General features: G+C 44.0%; 1 protein-coding gene across 4 annotated transcripts in view; it reads right to left on the bottom strand.

Annotated features, from left to right (window-relative positions):
* The window catches only part of ankrd13b (ankyrin repeat domain 13B), a 353491-nt gene that overhangs the window by 99811 nt on the left and 239604 nt on the right, over nucleotides 1-14076 (bottom strand). For all 4 annotated transcript variants that reach the window (XM_080210421.1, XM_080210424.1, XM_080210423.1 and 1 more), the window contains exon 2: nucleotides 6247-6382. In XM_080210421.1, the coding sequence (XP_080066547.1) occupies nucleotides 6247-6382 (136 nt within the window). The remainder of the gene's footprint in view (nucleotides 1-6246; nucleotides 6383-14076) is intronic.

The raw sequence follows: 14076 nt of genomic DNA, 5'->3' as shown, positions 1-14076 counted from the left end.
TGGCCTCTTCTGGATTCTATGATTTAATGATTTCCATGCGGTAAATTCTGTGACATCTCCAAATTGTAATTTCATAAACACCACTCCACCCACTGCTCCCCTCCCCACCACCACTGCCAACTGTGTCTGAGGCTTGAATTTGGTTGCACCAGTCTTACCGTGTATTGGGGGGATAAGATTCAACAGATTGCACCTAGGATCCTTTCGAATATGTGTCTGTTTGCACTTGATTGTAGGTACAAGATGCAGATGTGTGAAAAATTTGTTGTGAACCCAACTGGATGAAATCCCAGCACTTTCGAATAACTTTTGTTGCTCAAAGTTCATCCAAGAGACAGGACACAAGGAAAGTCAAATCTTGGCAGCCTCAGGCAATGTGAAATGGTCTTTGTCTGGTTGCATTATGCTTCATTGGTAAATACAAATTAAGACAGATCTTTAACTGTACTGTGAGCAAGCTTTAGAGTTCATTTTTTTCGGGATGTAGATTTGTGGAATGATACAGCACACGTTGTACCTATGTTCACTCTTGAAATAGTGGTGCAGTGGGTAATGATCCTGCCACTGAGCCAGAAGCTCCGGGTTCGAGTCCCACCCCAGGACTGGATGGACAAGGAAGGTGCGTTCATAACATGATCAAATTGGCTGAGTGTGTCAACCTGCAAATCCTTCCAAATACGCCAATGGCTGGCAGTAAGAGTGGGCCAGACTCCTGGTCGACTCTGCTTGTTGTGAAGTGGTGCCTCTCAAGCTATCAGCCCCTAATGACAGATTAGTGAGCTGTCCTGGGAATTATTAGCACTGGAAACAGTTGAAAGTTCACCTTAGTGCACCACTAGGTGTAGGAAGAGAATTGGAATTGGACACTCTTTAAATAATTACCTAATTAGTCCAACTTCCTTGTTCTTTCCTGGTAGCTGAACAAGTGGTTCGAGCTGTGCCCCCCACACATACTTCACTCATGTTCCACTGATTCTATCCCTCTCTCCCTAGCAACCATTTGAGGCTGAACTAGACCGTTCACAACACTGGTGTCATTATTTGTTCCCAAGCAGAGTTTCCAGTTGCCATCACTGAGACTGATTGCCCCAGCCACTTGTTTTTTTGCTGCTGAAATCCTCATCCATGCCTTTGTCACATCCGTACACAATTTTCCCAACCCCCTCCTGGCTGGTTTCCCACATCCTACCCTCCCTAGATCTGAGCTCTACTCTACTGCCTATGTCCAAACTCACACCTGCTCAGCCTGATGAGTTTGGCTCCAAGTTAAGCGACCCCTCAATTTGTACGATCTCATCCTTGTCTTCAACTTCCTCCGTGAGCTTGGTTGGCCCTCCCTGTCTCTGCAATCTCCTCCAGTCACACAACCTTCTGAGATATCCACACTCCTCTAATTCTGGCCTCTTGAGCATCCTTGATTTTAATTCGCCTCATCATTGTTTAAGTTTATTTATTAGTGTCACAAGTAGGCATTTCTATTGACCCATTCCTTAACTGAACTTGCCAATTCATTTCAACCCCTCATCTTTCATTTGTTTTTATTCATTCAAGGGATCTGGGCTTCAGTGGTTAGACCAGCATTCATTGACCATACCTAATTTCTCTCACAAAGGTGGTGCTGATCTCCCTCATGAACCGCTGCAGTCCATATCATGTCAGTACACACACAGTGCTGTTAGGGAGGGAGTTCCAGGATTTTGACCCAGTGACAGTGCAGGAACGCTGACATATATTTTGATTTGATTCGATTTGTTATTGTCACATGTATTGGGATACAGTCAAAAGTATTGTTTCTTGCGCACTACACAGACAAAGCATACCGTTCATTGAGAAGGAAAGGAGAGAATGCAGAATGTAGAGTTACAGTCATAGCTAGCGTGCAGAGAAAGATCAACTTAATGTAAGGTAGGTCCATGCAAAAGTCTGACAGCAGCAGGGGAGAAGCTGTTCTTGTCGGATGGTACATGTCCTCAGACTTTTGTATCTTTTTCCAAAAGGAAGAAGGCAGAAGGGAGAATGTCCGGGGTGTGTGGGGATCTTGATTATGCTGACTACTTTGTCATGGCAGTGGAGGCGTAGACAATTTTATTGGGTTCAAGACTGGTTTGAGTGATGGACTGGGCTTTGTTCATGACCCTTTGTAGTTTCTTGCGGTCTTGGGTAGCGGCTTGGAGGGCAATCTGCAAGTGGTGGTGTTCCCATGTATCTGCTGCTCTTGTACTTCTAGGTGGTAGTGGTCATGGGTTTGGAAGTTGCTGTCTAAGGAACCCTGGTGAGACTCTGTAGGGCATCTTGTCGATGGTACACACAGCTGCCACCGTGCGTCAGTGATGGAGGGAGTGAATGTTTGTAGAAGGGATGGCAATCAAGTGGGCTGCTTTGTCCTGGATTGTGTCAAGCGTCTAGAATGTCGCTGAAGCTACATTCATTCCAGCAAGGGGAGAGTCTTCCATCGCACTCCTAACCATTCTCCCTGACAATGACGGCGGGGTGTGAATGGCCAGAGAATTCCGGCCAAAGTGTCCATCTCCCATGGGCAGTAAGGGATTATGATGTGACCAAAAGACCAAGGGAAAATAACGACAAAATGACAAAGATTTCCAGGACGGCTTAGAAACACCCAACAGCAATGTATTAGTGGTCAATTTTGGGGGTGAGATTATGGTCGCCACACTGTCCAATTTCAATTTTAGGGCCACACGGTAAAAGAAATTTTCAACCCCATATGTCACCAATATATTGATTTGCCTGCAGTCATTTTAACCAAAGGCCCAGCAGAGCTTATTATTCAAGAGCCTTTGTTCCCTTGATCAGATGAATTTGGTGTTTTAAATTGCTAAATAGTTCCACTTGACGGGAACCTCAATAACACCTGATTTCCTGTCAGTTAAATAAATGAATGGTTTATTCACTTTGTCTAGAGATTTGAATATTAAGCAAAAGATTTCTGCGTGGAGATGGATGGTTTTGATGGTATTGTGCCACTCAGCACCAATCCATTCTGCTGTTTGGATCTATTAAAATCTCTTGAGTTATCAGTATGGATTTATTAGGGTTCTTGAAAGGATCATTTTTCTTACTTGAATGTGAATCTCATCTAATTTGACTAGGAAGATGCCTGTAAAGGGAAATAACTGGGTAAGAACAGGAAGCTGTTGCAGTCCTTCCCCATTCTGAGACTGGGGTACAAGACCTGAGGGTACAGGGGTTGTACGGTGGCACAGTGGTTCGCACCACTGCCTCACAGCTCCAGGGACCCAGGTTCGATCCCGGCCTCAGGTCACTGTCTGTGTACGGGTTCACGTGTTCCCCCTGTGTCTGCGTGGGTTTCCTCCAGGTGCTCCACTTTCCTCCCACAGTCCAAAGATGTACAGGTCGGGTGGATTGGCCATGCTAACTTACTCCTTGGTGTCCTAAGATGTGTAAATTCGATGGGATTATCTAGGGTAAATGCATGGGATGACCGAGATAGGGCGGGGGAAAGGGGTTAGGTAATACACTGTCAGGGAATCAATACAGACTTGATGGGCTGAATGGCTTTTTCTACACTGTATAGATTCTATGATTCTGCATGTATTATAATTCAAGATCAACTGACACAGAACAAAGGGGGCACAGATCATCAACAAAGGGCAGAATCTCACAAAGCAGCCTGTGTTATTTTCCAAAAAGTTTTGTTGAAAAATGCTAATAAAACCACTTTCCTCACTTTTTCTGCCTGTACATTGTGCTGTTTGATTATATTTTCTCTGTTTCCTCCTGAATTGCGCATTATTATTTTAGTTGTCTTGATTTTGCTATTATATCAGTGAACGCCGATATGTTTCATAGAGAAATGTGAACTTCCAGTTATTAATTGGAAGAAGGTCATAAAATCCATAGAATCCCTACAGTGCAGAAGGAGGCCATTCAGCCCATTGAGTCTGCACTGACCACAACCCCACCCAGGCCCTATCCCCATAACCCCATGCATTTACTCTAGCTAGTCCCCCTCACACTAAGGGGCAATTTAGCATGGCCAATCTACCTAACCTTCACATCTTTGGAGTGTGGGAGGAAACCGGAGCACCCAGGGGAAACCCACGTAGGCACGGAGAGAATGTCCACACAGACAGTGACCCAAATTGGGAATCGAACCTGGGCCCCTGGCACTGTGAGGCAGCAGTGCTAACCACTGTGCCACAATGCTGCCCTGGTCACCCAACAAAGTTTCATATTTTACTGAGGCAAACGCTAAAAGAACGTTATTCACCAAACACTGGCTGGGATTCTCTGATCGTGTTCATGGCTGCCAGCGAGAATGGAGAATTTGGTGCTCAGCCAAAGTTCCACTCACAGCAGCGGGACTGGAGAATCCCAGCTGTGGGTGAGTTTGGAGAATTCCAGACGTTATTTTTACTTTGTAGGCAACTTCCATTTGAAATTACCAAACAGAATGTGATTCTTTCAATTTTGTTACATTCCTGGTCTCTTAGGTAGATATTCAATTTTCCTACAACTTTTTTTTTCAGTTCCCAAGGATTTACTTCCTTTCCAAGGATTATCTTCCACATTGTTTTCCTGGGGATTCTTCCTCTAGCTGCAGCTAGGCGAAGCCTCCAGTCTTTGCACCAACTTGGTTTCTAAACTGAGTGTAAACCCCTAGCCATATCTTGCATGATGAAAAACAGAGTCAACATTTTCTCTGTTTAAGATACAGGTCTGGTTGAATTCTGGGTGGGATTCTCTGGCCTCCCAGCCGTGTGGTTCTCGGCAGTGGAATGTGGCATGCTTTTTGCTGGTGGAGTAGATTCTCTGGTCCCGCCACTGTCAATGATCTTTTCTGTATGAAGCCACCACATACAGCAGGAAATCCATGGACAGGGTGTGCTGCCGGCAGGACCAGAGAACCCCACTGGCGTGAATTCCAGCCTCTATCTTTTCTTTGCACTCTTTCTCTCAGGCCAGAAAAGACCAGAGTAATGTAACTGCTGTTAGCCTGTGATTTTTCTGGGTTTATAGGGAAGCCAGTAACCTGATCTCAAAATGGCTTCCTCTATTCCCTTCTTCAAGGCAGCAAGAAACCTATTAGTTTTATATCCAAATAGAAAGGCTGGATGCAGTTAACTCTAATCACATCCACTTTTTACCTTAGAAACCAACCAGACAGGTTCCAGCAACTTGATATCAACAACTCTTTTCTGGGTCTTAAGAAACTTGGGTCTTCTCACTGTAGACATAGAAGCAGCTGCCACTGACCCCCCAGTGTAAATATCTAGCATCTCCCTCTCAATCTGAGCTTCCAGACCTTTAAAATGAAACCACCCAGGTTTTCTGTCTGCCTGACATAATCTTTTTCATTGACCTGAAACTTAAAGATACAGGGTGAAATTTTCCATCAGTGGGATTTTCCGCTCCCACTAAAGTCAGTGGACTTTTGGATGGCTCGCCGCATTTTCCAACCCCACCTCCTCTGTGACGAGGCCAAAAAATTCAGCCCCCGCTCCAAAATGATCAAACTGCTATCATCCTATAGAGAACACAATGGTAACAAATTGTACAAACACTGGCTCAATGCTCTTCTGTTGTTGAAGGAAGTGGGATATTCATTCATTCATGGGACATGAGCGTCACTGGCTGGCCAGCATTTCTTATGTGGAGGTGCCGGTGAAAGCTTGTGGGTTTACTATAAAATAAACTTGTTGGACTTTAACCTGGTGTTGTGAGACTCCTTACAGCATTTATTGCCCATTCGTAATTGCCCAAGGACAGTTGAGCTCAACCACATTGCTGTGCCTCTGGAGTCAGGTGTCAGCCAGACCAGGTAAGGAAGGCAGATTTCCTTCCCTAAAGAACATTGGTGAACTAGATGGATTTTTCCAACAATCGGCAATGGTTTCATAGTCATCAGTAGATTCTTAATTCCAGATTTTTAAAAACTGAGTTCAAATTCTACCATGGTGGGATTCGAACCCCATCCTCCAGAACATTAGCTAAGTTTCTGGATTTGTTTCGGGCAATAATACCACTAGGCCATCACCTCCTGGTTAATAATTGCTCGACGTTACAGTTAGTCCACAGATACAACAATAGGTTAAGTATGAATCACACAATTTCAAAAGTGGAGATTAGGAAAAATCTCGGGTCCAATCATGGAGGCCGGAGAGCGAAATATTTCGACAAAAGCCTAAAATTAGAACATGATAGTTCAACAGTACTTTTCTAGAGAATTTAACTCTCCCAATTGTGAATGAGACATTACAGTACCTGTCCATCCATTATGATTTTCTTTACTAACATCAGCGCCATGCTTCAGTAAAACTCTCGTGCACTCCAGGTAGCCGAGCGTAACAGCAAGGTGCAATGAAGTCCGCCCTCGTGGGTCAAGTTGTTCAATCTCAACCTGCCGATCAAAGGAAATGTTTAGCAGTTGTTTTTTTTTCACCCGTTTGCTATTTTGATTTATAAATAAGCATGGGCAAGTAAAACCGGTCACACCAGTGTCAGGCTACCTTTCGACGGGACTCATTGCTTTGATATCTGTGCTAAAATCTGAACCGCAACCAGTTTTAAGCTGGGATTTGTCCGCATGGTGTGAGAGATCTGAGCTGACGTACTCTTGACCGGACTCCAGCCCCCCATTCATTCCTTTCCTTACCCCGGCCTGACCTGTACTGGGTGTTCACCCAGCACCTCACCAAGTGACCACTTTTCAGTGTGTGGGACTAGACAATGGTTATTCAACCGTGAGAAGCGTCACTTTAGATGCTCACCTAAAAGCACAAATAATCCAACCCTCCGCAAGATCAGCCTGCAAGTGAAGCGTGGTTTAGGCTGCGTTGCCACGGTGATTCTCAGACAATGGAAGAAGGGGAACAACTGGGAAGGGGGCAACCAGTTGGGGGAGTGGATGGAGGGTGGGGGGGTGGGGGGGGTGTAGGCCTGACTAGCAGGTGATAGGGTAGAGGTGACCAGGAATGGAGTTAGCGATGGCGATTGGGTGGGAATGTAATGGTTAAGAGGCAGGCAGTTTGCAACAAAATTGGGCGGTGGAGAGGTCTGAGGTCTGACTGTTAGAGAGTCAATGCAGAATCGATGGGCTGAATGGCTTCTTCTATGATTCTGCATGTGTTATAATTCAAGATGAATTGACACAGACCAACAGGGGCACAGATCACCAAAAAAGGGCAGAATCCCACAAAGCAGCTTGTATTATTTTCCAAAGAGTTTTTTTTTGGATGGCAAGGCAGAGGGAATGATTGGATGGGAAAAATCTCGCGGTGATCAAATGTGGAGGTAACAGCGCTGAGCTGGGGGGGTAAGAGGGGGAGTGCTGATGAATACATGGGGCAGTAGTGGTTGGGTAGATTTGATGCGGATTTAATTTTCCTGAATGCAGCCAATGGCAACACTGCCTGCCTCAGGATAATTGAGTCTCTGAGTAAGGGCCTCAAATAAGAGTTAGATTTTTCTTTGATCTTCAAAGGACGGTCTGCCTGTTTGAGGCCTGGGGCCTGCAATGATCTTTTGGTCTTTACCAATACCATTGCAATCTTGGGCAACATTGATCATAGGGGTGGCACGGTAACACAGTGGTTAGCACTGCTGCCTCACAGCACCAGGGATCCAGGTTCGATTCCTGGCTGTGCGGAGCTTGCACATTCTCCCCGTGTCTGCGTGGGTTTTCTCTGGATGCACCAGTTTACTCCTACATCCTGAAAAACGTGCTGGTCAGGTGTATTGACCCAAACACGTGCTGGAGTATGGTGACTAGGGAAATTTCACAGTAACTTAATTGCAGTGTTAATGTAAGCCTCACTTGTGACTAATAAATTAACCTTAACTTTTACACATCAAACAAACAGTAGACTCTCGGCCTCCAGGAATGAACGTTGCATGGCTGGATTTACAATGCTTATCCTCTCAGTTACACACTGCTTGGCATCACTCCTCCTGCCCCTTGTGACTCCAACAAGCTGGGATAGCAGATAGGGGTGGCATGGTGGCAGAGTGGTCAACACTGCTGTGTCACAGCACCGGGGACCTGGGTTCGATTCCTGATTTGGGTAACTGTCTGTGCAGAATCTGCACATTCTCCCCATGTCTGTTGGGTTTCCTCCGGGTGCTTCGGTTTCCTCCCACAGTCTCAAAGACATGCTGGTTAGGTGCATTGGCCATGCTAAATTCTCCCTCAGAGTTTCCAAATAGGTGCTGGAGTGTGGCGATTGGGAGATTTTCACAGTAACTTCATTGCAGTGTTAATGTAAGCTTACTTGTGATGCTAATGAATAAATCTAATACTTAAACAATAGCAGCCATGTTTTGGTCACCTAAAATTGTAAGAACTATAATTGCCAAGAAGCACATTGGCATGGAATAAGCTCCAGCAATGGGCTTGGATTTTTAGCATATAATATCCACTAAATTTCAAATCTATCATATCGATTATAAAAACTACGGTAAAACTTTGAAATTCATCTGCACCATAACATAATATAATCATTCTGTGCGATGATAGACTGAAAACCAGTTAACTTATGCTTTATGGTCCCAATCTTTACCCATGCATTATTAGTTAGTTAAATTGTTGCATAACTAACTGGTCTTTAGAGTTTAGGAAACAAATGTTACCTTGAAAAATTGGCCTGTCAGATACTGGTGTTTTACTGCGAGATGCTATATGTGCAGCATTCATTAACTACACTGATGAAGGTTTTATTATAGATATCATTTAGCATAACCCCAAGTACTGTAATGTGGGGCAGCATGGTGGCACAGTGGTTAGTACGGCTGCCTCGCAGAGCCAGTGACCCAGGTTCGATTCCCGGCTTGGGTCACTGTCTGCATGGAGCTTGCACGTTCTCCCTGTGTCTACGTGGGTTTTCTCCAGGTGTTCCGGTTTCCTCCCATGGTCCGAAAGATGTGCTGGTTAGGTGGATTAGCTGTGCTAAATTCTCCCTTGGTGTACCGGAACAGGCACTGGAGTGTGGAGACTAGGGGATTTTCACAGTAACCTCATTGCAGTTTTAATGTAAGCCTAATGGTGACACTAATAAATAATGTTTAAATTTTAATGGATCAAACTGTTTAACATCAGAAATGTAATAACCATTGCCCTCTCTCCATGTGCCTGCAAATACTGCAGAATGTCCATAAGGAAGGCAGGAAAGGACAATTTTCCATTCTGTTTTGAAGTGCCATGCATCTTGCGCTGAGTAAGAATGGATTTGGCATTTGTTCTGTTGGAACTGGATAAACAGTCTCATCTTGGCCATTTATCAATTCATTGAAATAAAATGGGTCACCGCTCAACAACTGGGCAGCTCTTTGCATTTTATAATTTTCAAGCTATCAGGCTGGAATTCTCTGACCTCACTTGCGGCTGGGATTCTCCAGTCCCGCCGCAGTGAATGAATCTTTGGCTGAGTGCCAAATTCTCCATTCTCGCTGGCAGCGATAGTAGGACGTGCAACATCAGAGAATTCTGGCCCTCAGTTTCTTTAACGGTTGCACCTTCCATACTTGGAGGAGTTTTGTTACCATATCACAAGCATTTACATAATTGCCTATCCTTCCTGAAACCAACACTGTGGATAATAAAAGCAAAATACTGCAGATGCAGGAAAGCTGACATAAAAACAGGAAATGCTGCAAAATCTCAGCAGATCTGGGCATTTGTGGAGAGAGAAATCGAGTTAATGTGATAATCCTGAGGACTTGCATGGGGAATCACTGATTGACCTCCCTGTAGGATTCATAGAAAACATGTTCCCTAGTGATTAGTAATTACCTTACCCGATGGAGCTCATATACCGAGTCCTGTACAAAGTAAGCCCCTGAGTGGGTCCATTAGTCTATTGTCCTGCACAGAATCATAGAATACTTCAGTGCAGAAGAGGCCCTTCGGCCCATCAAGTCTCCACCGAAGCATGAAAGGCCCTGACCTGCCTACTTGCCAGCACTTGGCCCGTAGCCTTGAATGTTATGGTGTTGCAAGTACTCATCCAGATACTCTTTAAAAGATGTGAGACATCCTGCCTCCACCACCCTCCCAGGCAGTGCATTCCAGACCGTCACCACCCTCTGGGTAAAAATGTTTTTCCTCAAATCCCCCCTAAACATCCCACCTCTCGCTTTTAACATGGGTCCCCTCATAATTGACGCTTCAACCAAGGGGAACAACTGTTCCCTATCCACCCTGTCCATGACCCTCAGAATCGTGAACATCCCAATCAGTTGGGACCTGTTTGTGTTCACTACAGGCTTGTGGTTTTTGCGTTACTTTATTTTGTGCAATAAATCACTGTTCCCTCATAGCTGACCCCTGGTGACATTATTGTTAACATTTCAGGTCTTCTACAAAATAGAGCTCTGATGAAGGGTCATCCAGAGTTGAAACGTTGGCTCGATTCTCTCTCCACAGATGCTGTCAGACCTGCTGAGATTTTCCAGAGTTTTTTTGGTTTTGTTTCAGATTCCAGCATTCACAGTAATTTGCTTTTCGCTTAGTGTTAAAACACGGCTGTTGTTCCAATAAATGATAACCAAGTAAACACTGGCAGATGTGTTCCCACGGTACATTGTCTTTCCTGGAGGCAAATAATAAGGGTGATGATGTATGTTGGGTTAACCACCAATGTATTCAAGTCACTTAACCTGAATTCCAAAGAAATTCTTAAGAAATTAACAGTGCGTCAACAGCAGAAGGAATGAGTGCAGCCAGTAAGTTACATACTAACATGAGATTTTTTTATCGATGGGTTTTGACATTTTCCACATGCCTTCAAGTGTTGATAACTTCTCAGCACCTTTATTTGTACCAGAGAAAGTGATGTGCACAAACATTCACAGGACTTGTGGATAATGTTAGCACTGGTTCCAGCTCCTATTTGGGTATAATGGTGCTATGGGTTAGCAGGAGGTTAATTGTTGCAGCTTGTTTTAACTGTCTTGCCTGCCTAATTTGTGCCAGGCGCGTAGGTTAAAATCTTCCAAATAATTCAGACTTGCCTGAATCTGGCCAGTGGAACTGCCGTCACAGGAAGAACATTCACAGAATGTATGTTTAATTATCACCCTCCCGTTCTTATCTGTACCTTGTATAATGACAATTACACTGTTGTTTCCACTCCTATGTGTGTCCTGAAGCAACTGTGTGCCGCTTGATCGACAAATTCTTTAAGCTGCCCGAAGAAAATACTCTTACAATAATGATTTGAGAAGAGGGTAATACGCCACTGACAGTGATTTACGAGGCTATATTTCAATTGAATGATTGTGATTATATCACAAATGCTTATGGGAAAGCACACCGAGCCTTATACTAGAGCAGGATAATACTGTGCATTGAGCTCAGTGTACAGTGGAGGTGTGCGGGGGAAGTTTTTTACACAGTGGGGGCCTGGAATGCACTGCCAAGTGAGGTGGTTGAGGCTGTTACGTTAACCACATTTAAGACTTGTCTGGATAGACATATGAACAAACGGGGAATACAGGGGTATAAGCAATTGATTTAGATAGATAGACATGATCGGTGCATGTTTGGAAGGACAAAGGGCCTGTTTCTGTGCCGTACTCTTCTTTTGTTCTTTGTACAGTAAGAGGATATTAACATTAACAAAAAAACAGAAATACTTGACATAATGGAACTACATGTTTCCAACTCTGAAAAAGTGGGAGTTCATGGTACACCATTTTGGGATTACTGCTTAGCAGTGACTCAGTTTAATACAGCTCATTACTGAATTAAAAATATACCTTGATTAAGCAGGAAGATATGACTCAGTGATAACACACTCATCTCTGAATCAAAAGATTCAAGATTCAATCCCTATTGAGCAAGTAATCTCAGCTGATGCTACAATGCTGCAATTGAGAGATGATAGAAACATAAAAGATAGGAGTAGGAGGAGGCCATTTGGCCCTTCCATCTTTTACCGCCATTCATTATGATCATGGCTGATAGCCTAATCCTGCTTTCTCCCAATAACCTTTGATCCCGTTCGCGTCAAGTTCTGTATCCAGTTGCCTCTTAAATACATTCAACGTTTTGGCATCAACTACTTCCTGTCATGATAAATTCACTCTTTAGGTGAAGAAATGTCTCCTCATCTCCATCCTAAATGATCGAGCCCGAATCTTCAGGCTGTGACCCCTGGTTCTGGTCATCGGGAATATCTTCCCTGCATCCACCCTGTCTAGTCCTGTTAGTATTTTATAAGTGTCTATGGGATCCCTCCTCATTCGTCTGAACTCCAGCAAAAACAATCCTAACCAAATCAATCTCTCCTCCTACATCAGTCCCACTATCCCCAGAATCAGCATGGTAAACCCTCGCTGCACTCCCTCGAGAGCAAGAACATCCTTCCTCAGTAAAGGAGACTAAAACTGCGCACAATATTCTAGGTGTGGCCTCATCAAGGTCCTGACTAATTGCAACAACACATCCCTGCTCCTGTATTCCAAATGTGGCACAATGGACCTCAACATGCCATTTGCCTTCTTTACTGCCTGCTGTGCCTGCATGTTTACCTTCAGCGACTGGTGCACAAGGACACCCAGGTCCCACTGCACACTCCCCTCTCCCAATTTACAGCCACAGATAGTAATCTGCCTTCTTGGTTTTGCTTCCAGAATGAATAATCTCACATTTATCCAAATTATACTGCATCTGCTATTGATTTGCCCACTCATCCAACCCGTCCAGATCACGCTGAAGGATCTGTGCATCCTTGTCACAGTTCACCCTCCCACCCAACTTGGTATCATCTGCAAACTTTCAGATGCTCCATTTTGTTCCTTCACCCAAATCACCTCTCTGGTGGACGTAAAAGATCCCAATACACTGTTTCAAAGAAGGACGTCTGGCCCAATATTTATCCCAATTCATAAAAAATAGAGCAATTCATCATTATCACATTACTATTTGAAGGAACTTGCTTTACGTAAATTGGTTGCCATGTTCCCTACAGTAGACCAGTCGCTGTCCTCCAAAAGTACTACTTCATGGTAAACTGCATTGAGACATCCAGTTTAAAAACAAAGGATATGAATGATAGAGGTGTATATTTCCATTACTTCTGCTTTTATTGTTGTCAAAGTTTAGAATTTTATTTATTATTTATTAGTGTCACAAGTAAGGCTTACATTAACACTGCAATGAAGTTACTGTGAAATTTCCCTAGTCGCCACACTCTGGTGCCTGTTCCGGTCAATACACCTAACCAGCTCGTCTTTCAATCTGTGGGAGGAAACCGAAGCACCTGGAGGAAACCCACGCAGAGAACGTACAAAAACCACACAGACAGTGACCAAAGCCAGGAATCAAATCCAGGTCCCTGGCGCTGTGAGGCAGCAATGCATGCCACCGTGCTGCCCCTAGATAAAGTAGAATTGAGAGCTGTGCCATCACAAAAGTGTAGTTTCTACATCCTTTCAAGTTGGGGGCAGTGGGATTCTCTGATCTTGTTTGACCCACCCTCACTGCTGGCGAGAATGGCAAAGTTGGCACTCAGGTGACACATGAGATTTCATTAGGGGGCCATTTGGGGGTGAGGAAAACTCAAGTGAAAAGACAAAAACCCTTTAATTGGCCTGGATTGCATAAAGCTGTAGCTGAATTTTGCTGTATTGTTATACGTATCAGGTAGATGGAAAATCTCAAGCGGTAGTCAATCAGCACCCTTAATATTCATTCCAGCATTTGAGGAACTTATTATGAGGGTCCTAATCAATGCCATGGTACTTCTCCCTAAAAAGAAAAGTGGGCATCAGTTTTTGTTGACCTTAATGGATGTGTCAATGCATTTCTGGGGGCCATTCCATTACATAATATTACAGCGAAAAGGATTGCAAAGGAATTACATAAATCTTTTTACCCAATATGGACTGCCCACAGAAATCCAATCCACTCAGGGATCCAATTTTACGTCGAAGTTATTCAGGGAAGTTATGGATAACTAGGAGTTAAGCAATTTAAATCAACTGTGTATCACCCAGGGAGTGTTAAAACAATAGCATCAAGCGTTAAAGGCCATGTTGAGGTGTTTGGTCAGGATTATCCAGAGGATTGGGATAAAGGAATTCCATTTTTTTTGC

This window comes from Carcharhinus amblyrhynchos, chromosome 23 (genome assembly GCF_965287045.1).
Source record: "Carcharhinus amblyrhynchos chromosome 23, sCarAmb.v2.hapA, whole genome shotgun sequence".
Lineage (NCBI taxonomy): Eukaryota > Metazoa > Chordata > Chondrichthyes > Carcharhiniformes > Carcharhinidae > Carcharhinus > Carcharhinus amblyrhynchos.
Note: the sequence above shows the minus strand (reverse complement) of the source record. Positions and strands in the feature narration are given on the sequence as shown.